This window comes from Periophthalmus magnuspinnatus, chromosome 5, assembly GCF_009829125.3.
Source record: "Periophthalmus magnuspinnatus isolate fPerMag1 chromosome 5, fPerMag1.2.pri, whole genome shotgun sequence".
NCBI lineage: Eukaryota > Metazoa > Chordata > Actinopteri > Gobiiformes > Gobiidae > Periophthalmus > Periophthalmus magnuspinnatus.
Window position 1 is genome coordinate 20,407,166 of NC_047130.1, and position 27,310 is coordinate 20,434,475.

General features: G+C 36.0%; 2 protein-coding genes across 2 annotated transcripts; both read right to left on the bottom strand.

The window, feature by feature from the left end:
* Window positions 1-1,062: 1,062 nt before the first annotated feature.
* On the bottom strand, window positions 1,063-16,746 carry stat2 (signal transducer and activator of transcription 2). Its single transcript, XM_033966160.2, has 24 exons — window positions 16,576-16,746; window positions 16,191-16,316; window positions 15,955-16,102; window positions 15,775-15,870; window positions 14,971-15,063; window positions 14,020-14,098; window positions 13,839-13,918; window positions 13,210-13,361; window positions 11,698-11,856; window positions 11,388-11,477; window positions 11,244-11,303; window positions 10,737-10,757; window positions 10,558-10,651; window positions 9,706-9,753; window positions 9,533-9,616; window positions 7,888-7,986; window positions 7,325-7,460; window positions 6,712-6,764; window positions 6,544-6,629; window positions 6,327-6,463; window positions 5,449-5,637; window positions 4,340-4,394; window positions 4,056-4,135; window positions 1,063-2,365 (listed from the first exon to the last, which is right to left on the bottom strand). The coding sequence occupies exons 2-24, from the start codon at window positions 16,313-16,315 to the stop codon at window positions 2,151-2,153; spliced, it is 2,379 nt and encodes a 792-aa protein (XP_033822051.1). The 5' UTR covers window position 16,316; window positions 16,576-16,746; the 3' UTR covers window positions 1,063-2,150.
* A 1,178-nt stretch (window positions 16,747-17,924) lies between these two features.
* Window positions 17,925-23,092, bottom strand: apof (apolipoprotein F). The gene is made up of 2 exons (XM_055221989.1): window positions 22,974-23,092; window positions 17,925-20,107 (listed from the first exon to the last, which is right to left on the bottom strand). The coding sequence occupies exon 2, from the start codon at window positions 20,088-20,090 to the stop codon at window positions 18,873-18,875; it is 1,218 nt and encodes a 405-aa protein (XP_055077964.1). The 5' UTR covers window positions 20,091-20,107; window positions 22,974-23,092; the 3' UTR covers window positions 17,925-18,872.
* Between the last annotated feature and the right edge of the window lie 4,218 nt (window positions 23,093-27,310).

The following is a 27,310-nucleotide window of genomic DNA, read 5'->3' on the forward strand; positions in this document are numbered from 1 at the left end:
GCAGGAGACAACAGCAGCGCCAAATTTCAACATAAGCGACATTTCTAGTGATTATGTTAGTTATTTATACAGGCAGTCATTTAGTCAAACAGTGAGCTAGTTTCAGGGCTAGCTTGAGAGAAATGGAGGAATATGATGTAGCGTAATGTAAAGTAAAGTTGGTTTACATTTGGGATGACGCACGGTCAGGCGTTACGTCGGTGCCATAGCAACCGCAGCGCACTATATACGTTACTCACTTTAAATTGAACGCTCAGCGGACAATTGTGCGTGTGCTATTCGTCTCCTGTTAACCTTTCACGGGTTGTAAAACACAGTCACAACATTTTCTAACATTTTCTAACTCTGATGTCACTTTTTTTGGAGGTGTGAAAACGCTCAACATGTGTCACAAAAGCTCCACGCTAACTACCCACGGGGACGCGCACTACCTACGAGGACGCGCACTATCCACGGGGACGCGCACTCCGGGCACGCGCCTGAGCTAAAGGCAGCTTTGGGCAAGTCTTTTTTCACGACACCGGTGAAAAAGTCACACAAAGCAGCCGAGGTTTATTTAAAAATATGTAAGTTGATTTTTCTTTAACATTACATAATTGATCATTTTGAAACAAGGTGCATATATATTATTTATGTTTTGTTAAAAAGGTTTTTCAATAGATAGTGAAAATGGGACACTTTTCCTATGAGATGTAGTGATGTAAGTGATCATCTGGAAATGTAACAATTACTAAGTTTAATAAAGTGCTGAATATTGATATATTTCCGTCCTCGCTCGTTGTTGATGATTATTGTGAGAAATCATTAACGTGATCAGTGTCTTCACATAGATGATTATCATTAATCATTAATAATGTACAACTGAAGGAAAACTGAGCAAATGTGTTATTTCAGAAGAGCTTATCAAACTGGTCGCCCTTCGTATGACTCAGTGCCCATGAAGTAGCTCTCAGGTTAAAAAAGGTTGGTGACCCCTGGTTTGGAATATACAGTCTATGGTTTAGCCTCGTTCTGCATATCCTGTTATTTTAATAGACAAAGGCCTATATAGCACACAATGAATGTCAGTAAAAATGCAAGTTTATTCACACATTTTGAACATAATCATTCGTAGGCAGTAGATTTAAGCTGGCCAGCACATAACCTTTTCATTCGTTTCATCAGTGCAATCTTGTTTAACATAATTATGAGTCCAGCTCTATCACCAATACAAATAATATTTTCTTAAAAGAGGGCAAGACATACCCTATATAAAGACCATCTAAATTATTTTACAAGTAAAAGCACAATCTACAAAGAAAATAACAAAGTAAACTATTTTTTCACACAGGGACAGCAGCACTACACACTACAACACTACATAGGGCAATAATAACACTAAAGTGATTGTAGTTTCCAACAAAATAAGAGTCATAAGAGCATATGAAGTATTAATTGTCTTAAAAAGTGAAATTCAAGAGTATGGCAATTTAGATTTTTGTGGAAAATATTTTTTTTTAAAGATAATTAACATGATTTTTGAAAGTGATTCAGTTTACAATTCACATTTTAAAACATTTGAGTGAGAATGAATTACAAGAATTCCATAGATTTCAGAGCATGTTTAAAGAGGGTTATACTACAGCTGCCACCTTTCAAACTGCTGCTTTAACCAACTTTCAGTTAACATCACTATCCTAGTTAATAGCAGAAAAAAAAGTTTGAATTTCAAGGGGTTATATTATGTAAAGTGGAAGTTTGTGAACTTTTAACCACCTTATAATAGTGTTGCCTCATTATTACTTCAGTAATAATGATAACTACTAACTAATAACTTCAGTATCTATAAAAAAAAAATACAGAGATATCATTGTGGATACCTCAGGCAAGGTTGTCCTGAATTTGAGAAAAAAATTCAGTTTTCACCCCCCCCCCCCCCCCCAATCAATTCTCAAACTGATTTTGTGCTCCCTCTGGTGATTATTTAACAGAATACATATTTTACATTAGAATCAGCTGAATGCATAAATGCAGTGACTACACTTGGAATGCATGCATCTGTTTATGTACAAAAATTGAGCATAAATGAGCCTTTACGATGACAAAAATAATGATCTACACAGGTTATAGCTTAATACTCCCCAAATCCCCCAAAAACCCTTAATACTTCTTTAAAATGATTGGAAAATGCCACAGAACTGAGTGGGGAGAGTGTGGAGGTCCGGAAGGTTCAATTCAGATGAGACCAGGTCACAGTTCAAGAGGTTAGGGTCGTACGAAGAAATCATGAAGTCCTCTGCATTGTTCGAACCACCAGGGGGTGACAGTAGAGGGTCGGCCAAGAACGCCTCCAGAGTGAGGTCCCCGGTTTCAATAGTGCTTTGTTCTGGGGGTAATTTAAAAAGTATGTTTATTATAGTGTTAAGAACATATCAGGCATATATAGGCAAAGTGATTATAAAGAAGTGAAAAGTTAGTATGGAAATAATGTACACAGAAAATGGGAATTGCAATTAAAGGTGCACTATGTAACTTTTCCATAATGGACATGTCATTATTGCTTTGCCTAGAATGCTACACAGTATGGTATTGAACTAGTTTCCATGGAGACAAGAAGGTTACAGGGATCTTTGGAGAGGCATCCTTGCTCACAATAAGAATTTGTGGTTTTTAAGCCATTTTTGAGTAATAAAAACACTTGATGCATAAGTGTAATGCTATATTGTGCAACATTCCAGGTAAAGCGATCACTTAAGATAAGGAGATAGCCATGTGGCAGACCTTCCACCAAAAAACACAGTGCACCTTTATGGCTTTTTTATCAGTAATTATTTTATGTTGATTATTTTAAGAAATTCATTTATTTACAATCTAATCAGTTCTACCATAATTAGCAATAAATTTATCTAAAAGCATTTGATTTTTTTCCCCCCAGTGAATCATTTGCCTGAAAAAGACACTCATAAACATGACCCCATTCACACATGCAGCTTTACCCAGCAGTTTGCCAGAACAGGTCTGTGTGTGAACAACAAGACAGAACTGATTTTCCAGCACTTTTGATCAGGCATTTTCCTGGCTTACCAAAACTTTGCAGGGAAGGTTTATCTGGCAATAACTTCTCTAACAATTTATACTACAACTGAACAACTGATTGCACATCACTGTATATGGTAAAGTAATAACTACATAAAGACTTCTTATTCAGAATCAACAAAATCAGCTGCAAGTGAGGTGTTAGTTAAGCTCACCATCCATGAATATTATTGCCACCACGACCTTTACTAGTTACTAGGGATGCATCAGTCCAATACCAATTCTGATAGTATAGCTGATACTATGGGTACTATCTGCTGATACCTGATACCAAACGATACCAGTGCAGAGACTGAAAAGAGCATTTATTTCTTAAACAAACATAAGACAAACTGATTCAAATGCGTTATGTAGCCATTATTTATACCTCAAATAACTACAGAACAATTTTGTATAAATAAAAGTTCAATTATGAGACTTTATGGGTAATGGCGCCGGTATCTGAAACCAGTATTGGATCTGTGCATCCCTACCAGTTACCACCATACACCTTTACAGACCAGTATGAGAAAATGAAATGTAAATTGGAAGTGCACATAAAAGCAGACTTTGTACATGTTTCTATTGGGCAAAAGAAAATAGGAGAACGGTGCTCACTAGGCTAATAAAGTAATGTATTTCTTCAGGCTTCCTTCAGGCTTAATAACTGCTCATTTAAGAGGTTAGGTTTAAGGGTGTTAGGTTTAGTAGTTACTAAGCCTGAATCATTCTTAAGAAACGATCTGTTCATTATGAATTACATAATTATTTTATTAAAGCTAATTGAAGTGTAGTCATTATAAAGTGCTATCTTTCATTTGAAACTTTAACTGTATTCTCTTGTGCATGCATTTATGGACAACTCTAGAAAATTATGTACAAATTGAACTTTTATGCAGAATCTTTAATGGCTTGTTCCCACTGCTATTGCAAAAGAGACTGAAAGCATAGGAGTATTCATTTTGTCATATATTTCGTCAGCAGGGGGAGCTATAACTCACCGACTCCGCACAGAGCACTGATTGGCTGCAGCTCTGGGCCCTGAGTCACTGCAGAGGAAGACTGAGCCTCCAGAGAGTTCCTATGTGACAGACAGCACCACAACACTGTAAACCCCATACGCCCTATATACTCATCACATCAACTTCATATAATTTATGTGTTTGCTTTGGATTAAATGTTGTGATGTTGCTGCTGAAACTTTATCCATAGAATATTTATTTAATGGCGTTAATGTTGTAATATTTTGCACTGAGAGCTAAAGAACAAAACAACAGTAACTTACTCAGTCGTGACAAACATGAGCTTGGTTTTGATGTACTTGATGTAGGGGCTGTTTTCTGAAAGACAAAGAAAAGTATTAATGTATTAATTAAGGGCTCATATTACCCTATTTTCTGATCTTTGTTATAATGCTGTTTCCTCATCACAAATATACCTGGAATTGTGTTTTGTTTGTCCTGTATATTTAGGCTGAGTTCTTCTCTCAAACAGAAAACACTTAGTTCCACCTTGAGATGTCATGTGGTAATACAGGAAGTGCTCCACTGTGTTTTTAAGCTCCATACACCTTCAGTAGCATCATTTGTTTGATTTCAACCCCTGGAATTGTCAATCTCTACTGAATTAAAGGTAAAAGTTAGCTGTTAACCTGAAAACTACAGCTTCATGACATCACAAGGTGGAACACAGCATTTTGAGCTTTGGAGATGCTGACAGACTAATAATAAAGGATTATTCAAACGTGTGAATGAAACAAAATACAACTAAATCTATATGTCTTTGAGGAAATAACAACATTACAACATGGCTTAAAGCTCACAAGAGTCAGTTTTGTGTAATATAGGACCTTTAAACAGTAACAGACACTGTTTTATGTGATGTTGTTTTATCAGCTGTCAGGTTTATTGGGCTGACTATACCACTACTGTTTAAACAAAGACATAAATAAATGAGTTTGTTATTTTGTGTGTGTAGTGAAGTGACTTGTCTGGCAGAAGCATGATTATTGCTAGAATGTTTTTTTTTTGTTGTTTTTTTCTATGGCTCTCTTCACCCAGTGGAAGGAACAGATAAAACACATCACCCCAGCTGTCACGAGACACTTCAGCTGAAGGCAGAAGTAACATTGAAATATATACTTACCTACATTTGTCTGATATAGATGAACAAAACTATTAAAATGTAAATGGGATCTCCATTTTACATAAAACTCACAAGTCAGTCTAAAAATTCACCCCATGCCTTCTCCTTTCTGCTGTGGTTAATATAAATTCAAGATCCAACAAATTAACAATTAACTAATATGCAAGTTGATCGACTAAAACATCATTCACTTTACAATTAGCATATTAACACAGTTAATCTCTTGTTAATCTACATATGTCCTCTCACCTCCGGACTTGTCGCTGTAGTACTTCCCAAACGCCTCGTCTTTGGGTGTGTTCGGATACAGGTAGAGCAGAGGGTTTTCCGGCACGTTGTCCGTCTCCATCAGCTGGAAGTTTCTGATGATTTCATGAAAAGGAATCTGCTCCAGGTCGTTTTTGGTGAAAGGTCGAACTGTCTTAATCTCAGGCTCACCTAGTTAAAAGGAGTTAATGAAGAACACCAGTCAATGCTAAAACATAGAACACTTATGTCTATACTTTAAACAACACATGTATTCTTGTGCCTTTAATTTTCTATTGGGATAAGTATTTCACAACTTCTAACTTAAAACAATGCCTGCTTTTGCAAAATGTACTTCTTAAACTTCACCTAGTTTCCAATGAGGCATTTAGGCGCTGGAGCTCCCACTGATGTTAGCAATGGAAATTAACATTTATTTATTAAGTAAACAAACGATGCCCTTACCCTGTTGAGTGCTATGTTAACAGAGCCATTTGTTTGTTGTTAACATGATTTGACTGCACAATCCAGTAATGGTTTATGGACTTTAAAACTGCATAGGAGAAGTCTGGAGTTTTATTTATGATGCAACTAAACAGCCAGTATACAAACAGAGCATTTCATCATAGTCAGGCTGAAGAAGATATCAAGTTTTTTGGCTGGGACTCAAACCCAGAAGCTCATGGCAAGAAGCTGATAGTGGCACATGCCCAGTACACTCTTATAATTTAATATTTGTGTTTAAGAGTACATTCACATTTATTTTGGTCTTGGCTTGAGCCCCATGTAGTCCTGTTCTAGTCCTGTTTTAGTCCTGGTCTTTAATGTTTAGTTCCAGATTTAGTCCCAATTTATTCCTATTTCTGATTGAGTATTCTTACCAGTGAGAGTGGTTTCCACCCAGGAGAATGTGATTCCTCCGATCACACTTTCACTGAAGCGAAGTAAAAAAGTCCCTCTCTGTTTTTTCTTCAAAAGTGATTTCTCTTTTGCTTTAGTTACAAAGCCCATGATCAGACTGAAAGAAAGAGGGAAGGGAATATAAACAAAACACTGTGCAGAATACCAATCAAACATCCATGTGTTTAGTCCACTTACCCATCTCTCCACAGCTCTACCAGATACTGTTTCACCATCATCAAAATGCCATCAAACCACACCCAGAATGTAAAAGGGGTATTTTCCTGTCACAAAGAAAAATATATTAGTCATAAATAAAATGGATCAGTACAAAATACAACATTGAAAACTGCTAATTTAATTTACCTTGCTAAATTTCGCCCAAGACACTGTCAAGTCGTTATAGCTTTGTTGCTTTCCTGAAATCAAATCGATCATTAAAAACATTCCATTAAAGGTGTCTAGAATGCTTCGCAGTATGGCATTAAACATATATATCTCCATGGAGACAAGCAAATGCCACAACCAGACCAAGTTACCTATAATTGGTCACATAGTCACATTTTTATATAGCGGAACCAAGGAACCACTCACTCATTCACACACACATTCATACACCAGTGTACACAGACACTGAGGGTGAAGTTGAGTGTCTTGCCCAAGGACACCATGGCAGTCGCTCTGCTAACCTGTGGGTCATTAGTGGAACTGACCGCTCAACCAATGAAGTTTATGTCAAGAGTGGGATTCAAACCTCCAACCATCAGATCAGTGGACAAACCTCGACCAACTGTCCAACTGTTGCCCCAATTGATTAAGTGTAAGATATACAAGTTAAATCCCATACAGAAAAAAAATCCAGGCAAGCAATAACATCTCTATGGAGATGAGCGAGTGGCAGACCCCTTACCAAAATGTTACACAGTCCACCTTTAAAATGTTCTGGCAATTATAAAATACATTGAAATTTAGTATTTACCAAAAAGTCTAAACGCGATCATTTCTAATTGCGCCTCGTTCAGTCCAAGTTTAGTTGCAGAGAGAAACTGCCAACTTAACATCTCTGCAAACTGGGGCCACGGAGCCGAGGGGGGCGCAGTGAAGAATCGGATGTCCTGTGAAAATAAAATAAATATACAAAATTTTTAAAAAGTGAATGATGTAAGCTGTGTTCACGAGACATTACAACTTTTAAGATCATATAGTTAAAATTTAAGCTGAAACGAAGCAGGAAATCTGTGGTAGAATGCGCCGTTAACTGGAAAAATGCAGATGTTTTAGCCTGGTTTATGGTTAATATTGCTATAATTACCGGGCCTATCCTTATGAAACAAAAACTAAAAAGTGAAATGCCTTCTCTGCCCATCAAAAATATACTCTGAAATGTGTACTTTTTAAAACTGCAATTGTTTTGTTGTCAGCTGAAATGACAATCAAAGTGAGTTCATAAATAGAACTAAGCCTGGAACTAAACCAGGATTGGACTAGGACTAGAGCAAGACCAAAACAGACCAAAACTATGGCAATATTGACGGGACTCACTTTGGGGTAGAGGCTGAGCATGTTGAACCACAGAACAGAGGCCCAAGCACTCTGCTGCTGACTGGAGTTAGAGATGATCACCATGGGGAGAGATGATGCCTGCAGAGAAAACAAAGCAAATAAACAAATGTATTGATTATTGATATGTTAAAAAGGATTCTACACATTATAAAAAAAAAAACAAAAACATTCCTTAGTTCTATATGTATAAATGATAATGTTAAAATCTAGGCTCAAAATGGAAAAGGATATAATTATATTTATTTTTTATTGATTTGTTAGTATTGTGATGTTTATGTGACTTTCTTGGTGCTTGTCCAGCCAAAACCACACACTTTACTTTATAAAAACGTGTGGGTCTGGAACCGTATCCTGTCTCTCCAACACAAAAGTTTTGAGAGATGATGTCCTCTGCATTTGAGACACACGATACAAATTAGCGGCTGTGGTTGGACGTCCCAAAACTGGATGACGCTTTACTTATTCAGACTTTACTTATTCTGTAAAACTCTCTTTGTGTGACTTGTGCTCTACAAAAAACGTTTGCCTAATAACCAAATAATCCTTAACCATCGATAAAAAAAAGAAAAAGATAAATACAAATGGACCTGTGCATCGCTGAGTTTGAGGAACAAAAACAGAAAGTTAACCATAAGGTACAAAAACATTACAAGAACCATATTTCCAACTCAGACGGTAAAGGTTCTGAGTCACTTCAGAATTTCAGAACTTTTTTATAATGCTTCAAGGATTATTAAAGTCAATTACTCAATCATCAACATTACACTGTATTTTTTGATTGTTGGCAAAATTATGTTATTATAGCATTACCAAAAGATATGAACTGTGTTGAAAGGCACCACAACAAAAGATGACTCACAATTGAATGAAAAGGCAGAGTGAATGGTCTCAATTTTCAAATTAGAAAAAGATGGGACTGATTTGTCAGTCAGCTCTGACAAATTTCCGAGAATTACTTTAAGGAAAGACATGACAGTAAACAGTGAAGGGAGGAATGTGGTACTCTAGTTTGAACATTGTGCATGTGCATTACATGTGCTACTCCTGCTTTGCGTCAATGACATTGCTCAGTTTACCTCCACCTCTTTCCATAGACGGTATAGAGAAGTGGACTAAGGGGGTGCGACACGTTCAGCTCCAGTCACATGAAGCTCATTGAGGCTAGAAGTTATAGGGGTGAGTTTGGAGCCAAGTTGTATATTAGGAATTCCGACTGCAAGTATCATAGCAACCAAAGATTCAATCGAGCAGGCGCTTAGCAACGCTGTCAATCAAACCTGTTGCTAATGCTAGTGGAAGTGACCTCGGGGAAAGAAGGCACCTGATTTGTCTCTTATTAATGTTCATATCTTGATTTACAGACACAATAGCAAAATAAAACACCAGAATCATACAGAGCGGGTTAATATGAACATTTTAAGGCCAAAATGACAAGACTCACTGCAGCAATTACAGAGTCAGAGTCAATGGAGCCGGAAGTGCGCCCATGCTCACTACCTATCTGGAACATTGAGGCTAGCAGATTAGCTATGTCCATTTATATATACAGTCTATGATTCTTTCCTAATGATTTCCCAAAGGAATAACCAATATGTAAACAGTTTATTTCTGCGTAAAACTTTACCTGCAGTTTCAGTGACATCCCTTTAAAATCAAACGCTGTGTCAAAGTTGATAATGTGCAGTTCTTCTGTGACGCTCAGAGAGATCTAAAGATGAACAAAAATGAACAAAAACAAAGGCATTCATCAAATACATGTATTTCTGTATTAATTCAAAAGCATGCATTTGTACTCACTTCACTGGCTCCTTTTCCCCCACCTCCACATTTCTGCTCCTTCAGAGTCTACAACCAAAATGCAAAATTAAAGCCACACTGCAGGTTATTTTCTGAACTGTGAGCGAGTCTTGAGCCAACCATCACAAATACTTTCATATCAAATATTCAAATCTTGTTATTTTCACAAAGTAGTATAAGTCTTATAAAGTAATATATAAATGGATGCACAAGGTTAATTGCGTTCATTGTGTTATTAACCAAACATAAGCAATTTCTAAATCTGTTTTAGTCTCATGAGACAAACATTTCTTACACATTCCTAATTTTAAGAAGACATATTTTTGTCTGCTATATAGGTATAATCTATGACACATATGGATCATTATGTTGTATTTTGGTTATTTTAAACCACAATACTGATCTAAAACAAGTTAATGAAAAGACCGCTGACTTCCGGGTTGGAACATTGTGGAGCGGATTCCCGCCTGCCTCCTTACACTACACGACCATAAACGTCAACAACAAAGTGCTGCATACTGCGGGCCCCTCCTATGGGTAGCTGTAGATTTCTTTTTTCATTTGTATTCTGCTGAATCCTACATGTATCACTGATTAAGAAAACTAAATTGGAAACAAAGTAAGTATAGAGCAGTGAGTGAGGACTGGTGGTTTGGAAAGGGGGTTCCAGGAGAATAAGGATTACTCAAACATGCAAGAATCACTCTAAATACAACCTTGAGTATGCAAAGGAAAAACAATTATAACATGGTTAAAAGTTCTAAAAAGTAAATTTTGCAAAACAGGTCTTCTTAAATTACTATATTTCAGATTAAGGTGTGTTATTTGTTATGCATTCCCATATTCACTAACCAGGTGTCTGAAGTCTGCCACCATGCCTCCATTCTGGCTCTCAGTCATGTTCAGAGCTTTACTTTTGGTCCCTAAAACATTAAAACGTCGGTATCTAAAAACACAAACACATGAAAATAAACCACAAAAGGAAAGGGCGTTTAGAAGAAAAAACAAGCGATGTGAAAGAGGAAACTCACCCTTTGATTTGAGGAGCCTCGCTGAGTTTAGAAAGGAACAAAAACAGAAAGTCAACCATATGGTACAAAAACATCAGATGATATAAGTCAAATAGCACATGTTCTGAGTCACTGCAAAATGTCATACCTTTTTTAATAATGCTTCAAAATTGGATTGTATTTTTTGATTGTGGGCAAAATTGTGTTATTATAGTATAACTAAAAGATATGGATATTTGATGTTTACAAACATTTAAACATAAATTGACATTAGACTTTTCAGATTTAAAAAAAATAAAATGTCACTTTTGTTTTGTTTTTTTAAGGTGTTAAATAATTAGTGGTGTTGTTTAAACTTGTAGTTTTCACTAAGAACTAAAACTGAAAAAAAAAATTGTTATTCTTTTGCAACAAAAAGAAATAAATCTTCCAAACATAATCGTACAGTATGTTTGTCAAATCCTTATATGTTTTTTGTCTTGTGAATTGGACATTTTAAGACATGATGTAAATCTATTATCAGTGCACCTGTCCATGGACACATCCACTTTCATCAGATGGTTCAATTCAGAAAACTTCACAAGCAGCCTGAAAAGAAAGTTAAGATTTATTTTAGTTATTCACAAAGTTATTTACATATTTTTATATTTACTATCTATAATCACTGTTCACCTGGCTTTGACTGAGAACTGCACATTGGTCCGAAGCACCAGCGGGCCTTTCCCCTGTGGCATTGACGGCTGAGTCTCCACCACAAAAGAACTACAAACATGAATGAAAAAAAATAATTGTATAATATATTTTGGGTAATTGTAATAGTTAACTATAAATGTAATCACAATTCACAATCTATTTTAATGCATGACTTTATTTTTATTTTGTTATCATTAATTACCAAAGCCAATTCCTAGTTTGTGGATTTATTTACACTGGCAGAAAAAAACAAATTCTACTGATTGTACAGTCCAAAGTATTTATTTACCTGAGCAGTAGATTTTTCAGCAGTGTGTCGGCTCGTTCCTGTATTCTTGGTTTATCCATCTTCAGCGGGTCATTTTCATAAGACACTTTCCCCGACAGTTCGTCCAGTTTACTCAGAAACTCTCTCACTTGAAAGAGACAAGCCGCCACACAGCTGAACCTAAACAACAAGAGGAAAGAACAGGATTTTACCTTAAAAAAAAATCTGTATTGTTTTGGTAAATTAGATACTATTTTAAAATGAATCCTGTTTCATACTTTTCAACTTTTCTGATGGATTGAACACCACCTGCTTGTTATTGTCACAGTATGGCATTAAATTGATTTATCTCCTTGGAAACAAACAGGTGCCCATGTTCATATCTATGAAGAGACAACCCAGCTCATAGTATGACAGTATGTTGTACCAAGGTATTTTTTGAGCTATTAAAACACCTATAATGAAATAAATGCAAAACTGTGGAACATCCTAGAGAGCAAAACGTAATAACATTTCCATGGAAACAAGCATGTGACGTGCATATGATTTTTTATGTTTTTCTAATTTGTACTTGGTTTGGCAGTATAGTACCCGTGATAAATATTTATCATAGTTTTACATCAGTTAAGTGGTAGTTTATGGAAAAAATAATAATTTAGAAGAAAAGTACAAAAATACAGGGAACTAAAAACAGTAATAACATTTCCATGAAAACAAGCATATGAGGTGCATATGAGGTTTTCATGTTTTTATAATTTTTGTTTGGTTTGGTGGTATAGTGCCCATAGTAAATATTTATCATAGTTAAGTGGCACTTTATGGAAAAAAAATTGAGAATAAAAGTACAAAAATACAGGAAGCAGAGGAGAGTCCTGTTGTACTCTAGTTTTATTACTCTAATCACGGCTATTGTGCAAATTTACACAAGTTTTGGCCTGTGTTAACATTATGGTTGCAACATACAACTGGAAATACCACTACATTTGTCATATCTGCTGCTGATATTAACTGTTAACTGTTTAAGTGGAAAAAGTACTCTAACCATATGCACTTTAAGCCATACTGTACAACAACAATTATGGGAACCAGGGCCACATCTCGAAGAGACTGTGATGTACCACACAGACGCACTAAATTTGGACAAACCGTGCTCTCTGGTAAAGGGACTCATATTTGGAATAGTCTTCCTCTGACAATAAGAGAATGTTCATCTCTGCCCACATTCAAACTGCACCTTAAACTGTGGCTGAAGGAAAACCAGGTCTGTGAGCACTTTTAGCTGCTTTTATTGTATTTTTGTAATGTCTATGTTGTATTTGTTGTCTGTTATGATGATTATTTGTGATTATTTATGTTTTTATTTGTGTGATTATAATGTCCTTCTTATTCTGTAAAGCACTTTGAATTACTTTGTGTACGAATTGTGCTATACAAATAAATTTGCTAACTGCTGAACATTCCGCCATAGACATACATGCAGAACACCCCCGATGTGATGCCACCGTAAAGTATCAATAAAAAAAATCCATTTACCATTTCTCGAGTAGGTCCAGACTGACATTATCCGGAGCTCCGATGCAGGATTTCTGCTGCCTGCGCTGCCAGTCCACCAGCTCCTTCTTCACCAGAGTCTCGATCAAGTCTTCAGCTTTGTCCAGGATCTTCAGTAAATCGACCAGCGTCCTCTGAGCAAATATACAGTGAAATAGGGATGTCAAGATTACAAATAAATTCAAGTATGACGCAAAAATGTATGGACTGTGAAATTAACCTTTAAAATATAATATGCCTTGTGTTTTATGGCTCATATGTAATCTCGTGTGCTCTGTGCCTCTCACATTCTGTGCTTATTTCTGTATGCACTTTAACTTTGTAATTCTGACAATGTTAAAAAAAAATTTAATCTTTAAAGTGCAGAAATATCATTTCATATCCCGGCCGAGACATTTAACTTCTTTATTTTATCGACGTTACAATTAACTGATATTCTAATTTTGCATATCTTCAAAACTACAATTCAAAAATTACCTTTGACAAGTCAATATATTGCCCATCATCATGATAGAGGTTTAGTGAAAACCGCATCTAAAACCAGCGCTTCAATTTGGAACTTTTTCATCCTACCAACGTGCTAGTTTGTGAAAAAGTTATAACATTCTTACCTTTCTACAACTGTTTAACTGATTCACAAGAGACTGGAGGATATTCCATTGTTTCCGTTTTTCATTTTCGTCTTTCACCGCTGTGTAAATTTCCAGAAAGGTTTCCATAAAAAACAAAAGAAAGATGACTAAACATGTGAGTCATATTTTAGTCATGCGAGAAGTGCTGTGGTAGTCTTACCCTCCATTTGGTGGGTCTGATATTTAAAATCAAACTCATCTTGCTGCTCTTCCAGACAAACAATAGTATGCTCCATGCACTGTCAGAAGAATACAAAATTAAAATACTTCCAAATAATATTACTGAAATGAATGCACATGCACTATATAACTTTTCTGTTTGGGGTAAACAACCTGCTTGTCACCATTAAGATGTTACTGTTTTGCCTTGAATGTTCCACAGTCAGTCTATAATATTCCATGTATTTGTATTGATAAAAATACTCCAAAAAGCATCTATTCTGACTGTGCTGTTCTCACCTCTACACAGATCAGACCTGTAATTTGGTCTGGTGGTGTCACTGCTTGTCTCCGATATGATGACTGATAAGTTTAATGAAAAGACTAAACTAGTAATAATAACAATAATCAGGTGCATGTCAAGAGTAAATTATTCTAAACTAGGTCTATGTCAAAACCAAGAGAAAGTGTGACTATTACTCATTCAGCACTGCCTCAAACCAGTACTAAACCGACAAACTCGATTGCGACCCTAATGAATAGATTCAATACCAATTCCGATACCATGACAATAAAAATAAAAATGTAGACAATTTTCAACATTAAATGGTAGTACTTTCTTTTATATTTTCATGTGGTGTTATATCAGTGTAATCCCTCAGTCGTCCAGGTAGGTTCCATAGTGGTCCATGGGTGTATACTAGTTTATGTGTCGTATACTTGTCCTGATACAGCTCAAGCTCATTCTAAAGCTATTCAGGAAAGGTTAATCCTGTAAATGTGACTTTTTAGTATCGAAATGAGTATCTAATTTCGATACTACTTTTAGTATCAATTCAGATTTTTGGTATCGGATACTTTTGACAACCCTAAACCACACATGTCTACATAATAATGCATTTGTTCAGCAAGATTTGGACAGAATACAAAACCCCGCAGTGATAAACTCCACCTGCACTTCATTCTTGAATCCGGCCATCCTACGTTCAAGTTCCTGTTGACTGTCCGTCTCCATTGTCTGTTGCTCTACACATAACTGCTGGACCTAATGAGAAGAAGAGGAGTAGGAGTCAGACTAGAGGCCTTGAGAGTGTAATAAAACTGAGCTATGAATCTTTCAGAGAGGGGAGAAATTCAAGCAGGTTAAACAGACGTTCTTAGCAAAAATAAGTTGTTAAAGTCAATGTGAATTCAACAGCAAAAAGAATTGTGGCTGTTTTACACTGAATTTACGGTTTGAACATGCAAAATTTATAATAGTCAAAAACTATAAGGGACACCTATTACAATTATTACAATTTATTAGTAGAGATTTGTGATTAGCTCATTCATAAGTAGTGTAAAAACTATTACATTTCTAGAAAAAAAAAATAGCCACTGGATTCAATCAAGTTACTTTTTGCAGCCATCATTACACAACTTTATACAGGAAAAAGTACTGAACAGTGTCGAGAGAAAGGTAGAAATCAGAAATGACTAAATTATTTTAAGGGAAGGATTTGGGATGATGCTGAAATCATTTAGAAAACTATGTGAGTTTTAAAATTGTTATTCAAATCTGTATGTTTGAAATTTTAAATAGAAAAATATTAGTTGGGTACTTTTTCATCATCAATCTTGACAAACTCTTGTGAACAAAATATTTATTAAAAAACATTCACTTGTTAAAAAAAAGAAAAAACAAAAAACAAATAAAAAAAACAGTCACCAGAGGTGATTCTAAGTTATTATACAGTTGTTAAGATGTTTTTCCAACCTTTTCATTCAACTCAGCACTGAGCAATATCTCCTTTTCTTTTTCCAAAAACCACGATATCTTTCTGGCCAGTATGCATGGTTCTTCTTGATACTTCTGCAAGAAATAGATATAGTACATGAGATCAACTTTACATTACATTTCCTAATTTTGAAGAGAGCAAAGTTTATCCGTACTGACCTGAAAGTTGTTCTTATATCGTCTAAAATTATGTTGCATGAGAAAGAATTCCTCTTGCAGACCAAAACGGCTGTGTTGGATATCAATATTTTCCAAAAGTTGTTGGAATAGCAAAATGGCCAACCCATAGTCTCCAGCAGCTCTTTGCCTAAGGAGGAAAGGACAAACATTTGTTAAGAATTCGTAATTTTATTGTATGTATAGATAAAAATAAAAACAGGGAGGTGGTGACTCACCAATCTTGCTTCTCTATCCAAACAGATAAGTAATGCCGCACGTCCATAGGCAAATCATCTCTGTCATAAAGTTCATGCAATTGCAGCGAGTAAACCGGAGCCATGAGGTTCTCCCATTGAGTCATACTAATTAAGTAAAATATAAAAGTAAGACAAACAGAACTGGGTGTGGAAGGTTTCAGCTGCACAAATCAATGTTCTAAAAAGAACTGTCATAACAAGGAAGAGTATAAAGTCTAGCTAGCTCACTTTGACCTAAGCATAGCTGAAATAAACAAGAAATATCAATATTTATAGTAATGTTACTTTTTAATACATAACAATAGGCTTGCACAGTTGTGGTTAGCAATCAGGTAATAAATAAATGTAAATGCAGCTAGCATACCTGACTGCACAAGATGTCACTCGCTACCAAAGACTGTATACCACTAAATATTAGCAATGTAGAAAGCACCAGCAAGAAAGTCGCGTGTTTCCCGTGAAATCTTACTAAAATGGAAAGTTAATACTTCTCCTGATAAATGTCGACTGCAACTGCATTTCGCAGGCGTGTGAGTGTTGTTTCCTTTTACACTTAGCTCGATTTCATTGGCTGGTCATTTGACCATCCTTGGAGAAATAAGTTTGCGAACACACGGCGCCATTTTGGATCTAATAAACGGAATTTGATTGAATCTTCGGAACCAGAATGTCCGCTACTGGGGAGATAGTTTCTTGCCAACGGAAATTAACATCGCTGATTGGCCAAGTGCAGTGCCTTTCTCTGATCTTATTTGTTTGTTCTCATGTCAATCTTTTTTGAAGGGCGGGGTTACGCGAAAACAGAACTTAACAGCGCTTTAACGCTTCCAAGAAATGACGTTGTGAAACTTACAAACCACATGGGATTTGGTGACGTATGGACAACATTAAAAAACACCGTAATAACAGTGTGTGAATGGGGATTTTCATATTGTTCTATACTCGTGTATTAATTTATTTGGAAGAGATGGAAACTAACTTATGTACACTCATTTAATATGGACCAAACTGAAGTCAATTCCTTCATATTTTATAAAATTGTATTATAAGGACCTGCGGTTTGCTGTTTCTGGCAAATGCATAAACCAAATACAATTTCCATTTAGTAATTTTGGTAAATAATTAGTTTTGGTTGCATATTTGCTGGATTTCTACTTTAAAACGCTGCCAAACAAGCCAGAGTCAATAAGAATGCTATACAAACGGTGTTTTTATACAGTATATTTATATTTAGCCATTTTTGTGCAATACAGATATTAGTCGCTAGATGGCGTGTCTACCCTGCAGTTTCAGATGCATCACAACATTATATAGGCCTATAATATTTAATATAAATGGGGGGTAGAAAAGATTAATGTTGTTGAATAATTTATTGAAATATATAGTTTTGTTGTAATATATTGAATTATTGGGTCTAGTCAATAATAGCCGTGATCAGGCTCAACATTTTTATCTTTTGAATATTTCATAGGAAAGTACAATATAACCAATAGGAAAAATGGCCTCGTGCCCCCCATGTGAGAGTAAGATATCATCACATGCTAGAATCTGAAAACCACCATTAGTTATTGAAGGTGGAATATTATACAGAGCATGGCCTAAAGCAAACTAATGACTAACACGGAAAGGCTGACCAAAAACCACATATGTTTAGGTGTGGAAAATGGTGCATGTCTGTAGGCAAAGGAAACATTAACGACAAGTACAAGTTTGTGAGGTTAATATTAGATTTTTACTGAGAAATACCATAGGCTTACAGTATAAAAAACAAAATATACAGTTTCATAACAAGAGTAAGAATCATCAATGCTATGGTTTTTCATTTTTAAAAATAGTTCTAGCCTCTAGACATAACAGTTTAGCCTGTACATTTTCAGAGTGACAAAAATTTGGGAAAGGATAAGAAGCGGGGAGCCAGAGAGAGGAATGTAGTTGTTGTCAATCATGCACACAGAGAAATATGACCTGTCTGCTAAAATCCACTGAAGAGGGTATGTCACACGTGTTTAAATCTTAGTTAAAATCTCAATTAAAATAGAGTGTAAAGGAGGACTAAAGAGTTAGACATTATGACAGACAGGCCAAAGAGATACTCCACAAATTTTCATTTTCCTGAGTTTTTGTAATTTGTCATATGCTTTCAGCTATTTTATTGTTGGTAGACTGTAGCATTGAAAGATGCAGAGGAATGAAAAGTGTTATAACTAAAATTATGTGTGGATAAAATTTCACAATATTATTAAAACCCCATCTATTCTTCATTGCTTTGTTTTATGTATGTTATTTATGTGTTAGATGGAATTATCATTTTTGAGGTTCGATACTTTTCTGTGTACTAGTGGGGGTCTTTTTGTTATTTTCTTTTGTACTACGATAAGATATGAGTTGTACAGGGTTGAATAAATAACTACTATTATTACTATTGACTTATTATAAATATAAACTAACTACTTAAGTGTCGCATTCTGCTATTTATTTATGTATTTATTTCAATTTGTGTTTTTTGTTTTTTGGGGGGGATTTTTATTTTTATTTTTTTTTTTGCCACATTCTTTATTTAGGGTAGTTTTTGGGGTTATTGCGTCAGTAGCATAAACTAGTTTCAATATTATCATCTGTATTTTCGATATATCGTGACAGGCCTGTCAATTTGTATTGACATTACGGCTGAAACACCACAGAATCATCCTCCCAGCTGAACTGATTTACCAAAACATCATCCTCCTCTTTCATATTCATCATGTACCTTACCCCTGCTTTGACTCCCGTTTTCACCCCTGCCCCGAGCGCATACCCCGCTACCCCAGCCGTACCCCCCGTGACCACCATCAACGCATCCGTACCCAAATCTACAGCTGACAAAATCGCTCTCTCTTTCGCAGTTTCCGAGCAATTGACTGAAGCATAGTACACAGCCGTGCCCAAATTATACAAAGTGCTAACAGCGGGGATCCATTCCATTACTTTATAAACTCGCTGTTCACTTCTATTGACGCAGGTTTTCCGAGGACTTCGTTTCACCCGACTTCCCAAATCCCGACATTGAAGTATCCACGATTCGGAATCAGATGGTAAAATTCGGCTACCTTTTTTCAGTACAGCTTGATAACTGCCAGGTTGGTTCTTACTGTGTGCTACCCCCGCACACAGCACCCCCATGTGTTCGCATTGTTGCACTGCCTCTTCCAGACTGCTGTTGGGGCCTTCTACGGTTGACCCGATCAACATAGTGCCGTTCAACTTTGCCCAGTCTTCACATCTCTCCCCAGTATCCTCGTCTTGTGCTAGTTGCTTAATATTAAACATGACAACGTCTATGTTTTGTTCAATTTTGTTTCTCTTCGCAGGGGAAGCCACCATCTTGGATATCTTTCTTTCCATCAAGCGTTCAAGGTCAAGGAGTAACTGATCTGTATCGGACATACCAAGCAGGTTGTATAACTTCTCCACCAAAATCTGTGCATCTTTTTGACAGTTTGCCACCACCAAAACTGGCACCAGACTTAACCCTAGCAGCTCTTGTGGTAACTCATAGGAAAGTGAATCGTCCACAGTGCTAGCCTCTACTAGCTCCTCGCAGGTAACTTTGCCTTGAATGTTGAGGTATTGAGTTTGTTCTTGGAGTTTTGCCTTGAGTTGTGCTATCAGACGAAGGGCAGACTGACTTCTATCCTGTTTTCGGTTGTTTGCAGATTGGAATGGTAGTTGTGGTCCCAAAATAAGATGGTTTAGCTGGTGGTTGATGCTCACTTCTTCCTCAATGTGATTTTTGGGATTTTGTCGCTTGTTTGCAAGCGGCTGAGGAGGTGCGGCTCGAGTCACAGCCTGGTCAATTAATAACAGATGGACAAAAATGAGCCATTTAAGTTTGGACGCCATCTTTGCTGTTAAAAAACCTGCAATAAGAAAATACAGCTCTTATTTAGGTTAAGAGACTTTATTAGAAGCTGTGATGGATGAAGTACTCATCTGTTACTAAAGTAAAAATACAGATACATAGGCAAAAAGTTACACATGGAAAATTGATCTGAAGTGAAAGTATTAAAGTAATGAAATTAAAAAATAATACATATTTTGGTCAACAGGAGCAATCCAAATAATTTTTTTTAAATTTTTCTTATGAATTTTGTGTATTTATTTTTGTTTGCTCAAAGCCAAAGCTTGACCTTGAAAACTTTAGTCAGGATGTTTCCACAAACATGGTAAAAATAACAGTTAAAATGAAAAGTACTTTTTACTTTTCAGTCCAGTTCAAAAATGTAGTAGAGTAGAGAGTATAGATACCTGTAGTGAAGTAAAAGTAAAAAGTGTCCACTGTAAAATCTAGTTAAGTAAAGTACAGATACCTAAAAATTCTACATAAGTACAGTACTTTACTACTTTTACTTTGATACCTTCCACCACTGGTTAGAAATAGGGATGCTGCATGCTTTTGGGGAAAAATTGAAAGTATTGCGATTGCCATTACTCTTGCAATATATATTTAAATAGTAGGATTCTGTTCAGACTGCACATTGTGAACAACTCCAGAAGATTATCAATTCATATTTCAGTCTTCTCTCAAATGTTAAACTAATACAAGAATCTTATGAATTTCAGAACATGTTTGCAGAGGTCTAAATGACAGGCACAACAAGATTCTTCTGGTTTATAAAAATAGGGCAGCGTCATATTTCATTTATGTAAAAAAAAAAAAAATTAGTTCTGGGCATGTCCCACCAGGAGGAGGCCCCGGGGCAGACCCAGGACATACTGGAGGGACTATGTCTCTCAGCTGGCCTGGGAACGCCTTGGGGTCTCACCAGATGAGCTGGAGTATGTGTCTGGGGTGAGGGATGTCTGGGAGTCCCTGCTTAGACTTCTGCCCCCACGACCCGGCCCCGGATAAGCAGAAGAAAATGGATGGATGGATAAAAAAAATGCAGCAATTATAATTTTATAATTGCACAAACTCAAATTGTGATTTTGATTTGATTACAATTACTTGTGTAGCCCTAGTTAGAAGAACACACAATAATGGAATAAGTATGTGTGATTATAGTCAATGGTGGAATAAGTACTCAATTCTGTTACTTTAGTAAAAGTACAGATACCACAGCAAAAAAGTACTGAAGTAAAAGTATCACATGAAAAAATCTACTTAAGTAAAATAATTAAGTACTTGTTTAAAAATGTACTAAGAGTGTGTAAGAGTAAAAAGTAAAAGTGTTTTGTGCAGATTTTGAGGTCTAATAAAGCTTCAAATGTAGTGATTTTGATGAAGATTTATGCTGAATTTTTTTCAACAGAAACAACTGAGTCCGTGGGGTTTTTTTTAGCTGTTTTTATTTGTATATATTTGTTTGCTCAAACTATGAACAAAAAAATACTACTACTACTAATAATAATAAACCCTTTTCAGCAATAAAAATACTTTTACTTTTCAATTCATTTCAAAAATGGAGTATAAAGTAGAGATACCTGCTCTCAAATGTAGTGAAGTAAAAGGAAAAAGTACCTACTATAAATTTTACTTAGTAAAGTAAAGTATTGATACTTATTTTTTACTTACAGTACTTTACTACTTTTTTTTATTATGTTCTACGGCTGGTTATAGTGCTGCAGTGGGTTAAGTGTTCTCCCACCAAACAGAGGTCAGGTGTACTAAAAAGAAGTCCAAGAACCAGCTCAACACATGTTTACAGAGGGAGACTATTCTTAAAAGGCCAAAAAATGGGTTGCACAGATGAATTTATAATTAGCTGTTTAAATTATACTGAAGCACCTATGACTATATTTCACATGCCAGTGTAAACAGATGTGTATTTAGGTACAATGCAGAACATCTATTCTTTTCTGCTTAGCTGGGGCCGGGTCGCGGGGGCAGCAGTCTAAGCAGGGACTCCCAGATGTCCCTCACCCCAGACATGTCCTGCAGCTCCTCCGGTGGGACCCCAAGGCATTCCTAGGCCATCCAAAAGACATAGTCGCTCCAGCATGTCTTGGGTCTTCCCCCTCTTCCCCATGGGTAATGCACAACAATCCCCCTTAATTAGAGTTACAGTATCACGATATCTACTGTATACAGCATAGTGTAGTAGTAAGAAACTGCAGGCTATAGTGCCATGGACAATGTGATTTTTTCCTGTGTTGCTTAAGTTGTTAATGAACAGTTGTTGTCCGATTCCACTTAAATATAACAGTTAACCGAGTCATGATGTTAAAATTTTAATTATTCATACCCAGAACATTTTTAAACTGTGAGCAAATCAATATCACTATAATCACTACAATTATTTCTATAATCATCGTGATATAATCGTTAATCGCTGTTATTTTAGCCATGATAATCTTATCGTCCCACGCCTGGTTGAAAGAACAAGAACACGAGTCAGAAAATTGCAGCTTGAGTCTTAAGTTTTTGAGGTACCACAAATATATATATAAAAAAAAAAACCATCTCATTCTGCATAAAAACTGCTAAACTTGTGATTTGTCAGTTCATATTTCAGTCTTTGTGTCAATTCTCCTGGTTTAAAATGTGAACTTTGAACAGAATCCTATCATTGAAACAAAAATCGCAAAACGAATCGCAAAAGTGGGAAAAATTAGAACAACAGAATTAGAATTTTTCCCCCCAAATCATTCAGCCCTTTCCCTTTCACGTTATGTCTTATCTTTATAACATACAAGCACTTGAACTAAAATACCAATCTTCACTCATTTCATAATTCAGTACATTGTTCCATCAAGTTAAACAAACGTAATAATAATCGCACTTACCTTTCAAAAAAGCCAATGTAGATTCCTTGGCGTTGGTTTGGGACAGGAGAGAGATGCCTTCAGCCCGTCTGTCCCTGTTTTGTCCCCCCTTTTCTTCAAAAACATGCAGAGTGCTTGGCTTTGTGTGTCGTCCAATCAGAGCGTCCCGTTTAGAGATGGCCTCATTACTTTACATAGGCGTGCAGCTCACAGCCTGAATGTTGATTCTTTTGGGGGAAAAGTCCATTGGGTTAAAAGTGGTTTGTTTGTCTGCGCTTGTCATGTGCTCACTGTCCTTAAATAGTTTTTCCCATTTTTTTGTGAATTTATTCCATTTTAAATCTAGCCGCGATTTAGGGTGGGAAATATTGGCAAAACCTACATATGTTGGTATATTCTTTCTATTGTTCTGATGTTCTGGAAGTCCATCTGAAATGTGCTAAAATGTGCCTGTAAATTATGAGGTTGAAAATCACTCAAAATGTGAATGTATGGTAAAAGGAACCACAAATGTTAAACACAACAACACAAGACCTAGCTAACAAACAGAAACTGTAAACAACAGGTGTGTTAGTTTCAGTGTCGTTAGCTCCTCCCTTCAGATAAATATAAGGCAGTGTCCACCAGAAATCTGACCAGAACTGAAGAAGCGGCTTGGATGAGCAGCGAAACGTCTACACTCCTACAACGTTTTGTCCAGTTGACTGATTTTATATTTTTCTTTTACTATAACAGGGGTGTCCAAACTTTTCTTATTAAGGGCCACATATAAAAACACTAACAAAGCAGAGGGCCAATTGAGGGCCATAGCCTGGTCACCAATACAGTGAAAATCTTAGATATTATTATAAATTACACTGAATCACTAGACCTTTATTTTTGCTTACATCCTCAATGGGACCCATTAAAAATTTGAGATGGGCAGTAAGTAGATTTTATGAAATATACAGTAAAAAGTACTGTTTAAGGTAACATGGGCCAATTCACCTGGAAGCTTGAGGGCCGAGAAAAATTGGTCTGAGGGCCTCATTTTGCCCCCAGGCCACAGTTTGGGCATTACTGTACTACAACATCACAAGCTTCTGATTTTATCCAAGTTATGTTCCAGCCTAAGATACTGCCACTACAGATGAGTATTTCAAGATAACACTGAGTAAAAACGTTTTAGCTCAAAAACAAACCATCCGCCATTTGACTTTGTACTGACTGGAAATATACTTTGGTTCTAGTTTGTCTGTGCGACAAAGATAAAGAGAAGCTTTTTCCTCAGAGGGACTTCAGGGTGAATACAGCACGCTCATCTTTTCTCCTCTTTTTCTTTTTGGAAAATTCAAAGAACAATACTTAAGTGCAGCCAAAAGGCACACACTGAATAAAAGCATAAGCATGAATATTAACGTGTGGAAATAAAACCACAGGGTCTTATAAACTTCCATAGTTTTAGAGGGTAGACGACTCTTTCCATCCTATACTGACATAATAAATAATCCCACAGACTATTTGACTTGGGGTTAACTACACTGAAACTCTAAACAGCTATTGTCTCTGGCTTCAGCCTTAACAACCCTATTCAACCTTTAATGGCCCTCCTATTGGTTGTTTTTTTGCTCTGGATCAGACCTGGACAACTGAGGAATTACACAGACATAAATAATCAACATAAAGTTAACAGTAAAAGAGAAGGGTACAGAATAAAAAAGTTTCAGTCATATTCTCAATAAAAATATATAGATTTTATGCTATACTGTGGAATATTAAAACCAAACAACATTTCCATGGAAAGAAGCAAGAGGAGGCCAAATAAGAATCAGGTTTGTGGAGCTACAAGCCGGCTCACTGTAAGGACGCGTGTTTTTCAGTTTGTCAGTGGAACAAACACGACCAAAATGAAAAACATGCTTTTATTTCTTTATCTTTTTCATAGCTAAAAAGTTAAATACTGTGGCTTTAAATATAGAAATGTTTATTTGTGCTTTTACTGTTTTGTACTTGATTGAATGTTGAAGTAAATAAGTTATGCATTATCAAACATATGAATATAAACGTACACTTATAATATGGTTGATGTAGATGTCACATAAACAGCTGTGTGGACCTTACGGGTGTGACATTAATTGAGTGACAGTGACGTGTTTGTGGAGTTGCTTGACGCTTGTATAAATCCCTCAGGTCCAATCACTGAGCTCGGGGGTGCTGATCTAAGCTGACAGCTGCGAGTCGTGACAATTCTGATCAAAATCCCACACCAATTATCAAATACAAGACAGGAACGAGATTTTCATGAATCCGAGGTGCGTTTATTACACAGAGTCTTACACAAGCAAAAAACAGGGCTGCATGAGTTTGGGAAAAAATACTTAATTCTGATTTTCCTGACAAGTATTGTGTTTACACTTTTGAACAGAAACCTATCATTAAAACATAAAGGATCACAATGTTAGGAAAAATCAGACACAACAGACAGAACTAGACATTTTTCCTAAATCATTCAGCCCTATCGTTCTTCCAGGCAGGATACCCTTTCACATGCAAGTACTTGAACTAAAGTCTTTATTCACTTCAACTTCAACAATTCATTATATTGTTACAGCAAGTTAAACAAACGTACTAAAACTTACCTTTCAAAAAAGCCAATGTAGATTCCTTGGTGTTGGTTTGGGACAGGAGAGAGATGCCCTCAGTTCAACCAATTATCAAATTTGAGTCTCACACAGGGCTGCACGATTTTGGGAAAAATGTCTAATAATTTTTTTTTTTATAAGCATTGTGAGTATGATTAGGTTTACGGTTTATGTTTTAATAGTAGGATTTTGTTCAAAGTTCACATTTTAAACGTGCTCATACTTGAATTGGCAAAAAGATTGAAATGTGAACAGACTAACACAAAAATCACATTTCATAACATGCTTGTACAGATCTAAACTACAGGGCTAGCAGGTTTTGGGCTGAATAAGAGTAATAAGAGGGTATTGTGTTGTTTGTGGAGGAAATTGTGGTAAAAATAGCACGCCTCATTTCATTTCACACGTTTCATTCACACATGTTTGAGTAACACTTTATTATTAGTCTGTCTACATCTCAAAAGCTCAAAATGCTTTGTTCCACATTGTCAAGTTAACAGCTACTTTTTACCTTTCACTAGAAATTCACAATTCCAGGGCTGAAATTATCCAAATGATTCTAGTGAAGGTGTGTATAGTTTAAAAACACAATGGAACACTTCCTGTATCACCACATGACATCATAAGGTGGAACATAGTGTTTTCTGTTTGAGAAAAGAACAGCCTAGATGCACAATTTGTGTGTTAAACATGTGTGAATGAAACAAAACACAAATCCAGGTCTGTTTGTGTTGAGGAAACAACATTATAACATAGATCAGAAAATAACAGGACTCTCCACAGACTTTTGTTGTAACACAGTGAGTTCTTGGGTTTAGTTATAGAAATGATCAGATTTAACATTTGTGAATTCATCTTTTGATATGACTATTTCATTACAGTTTCTTGTTATCGTCAGTCTTTGTCACATGGAGGATTCTGCTGGAGCCCGTGCAGACTTTGAGGAATAATTAATCAATGTAAAAAAAATAATTAATTAATTTCGTGCTTAAACATGAGCCGAAGTGTGACAAGCGTGTGACAGCTCCAGCTCTGATTGGTCGAAATCTCAGGTCTAAAAGGTATAAACAACACATAGAGTTTGAGAGGAGACACCAGCAGGACGTGTTCATACAAGCATCATCTGAACCGGCAGGTAAGACTTTTTCTGTGTATTCTTCCAATGCTTTTCCGCTGCTGTTTGAGTTAGAGTTTTAATTTTATTGAAGTATCTCTTATATTTAATTGAGTAATAGTATTATTTTGAAGGAATAATTTAGTTCTGTACAAAACCACATAGTGCACAACCTATTCTAAACAGGTACTTACTTTTACTTAAATATATTTTTACTTAAAAGTGCTGTACCAGATTTTTACTGTCTAAAAAAAAAAACAAAAAAAAACAAAAACAGAATTAGTTCATTTTAAACAGTTTGTGGTGGTCCAAAGTTATACCTCACTTACCTTAAGAAATCCATATTATGTTTTATAAATCATACAGGGGCTAACTACAATTCAATTTAAACCAGTGAAGAAAACATATTAGGAGATGGACGTATGTGCCATTGTTAAAAGGCTCTAAATTAACTTTTTAAATGAGCACTCACATTACAGACGTCCTCCAACCAAAAATGTCTTTATTCATTTAACACAGTGCAGATTCATTTTGGTTCTTGGTCCGCCAGTTAAGAATCACAGTAGAGTTTTACATTTCATTGCATTTAAAAAAACATCTCTTTGGGCTTAATCCATTCCATG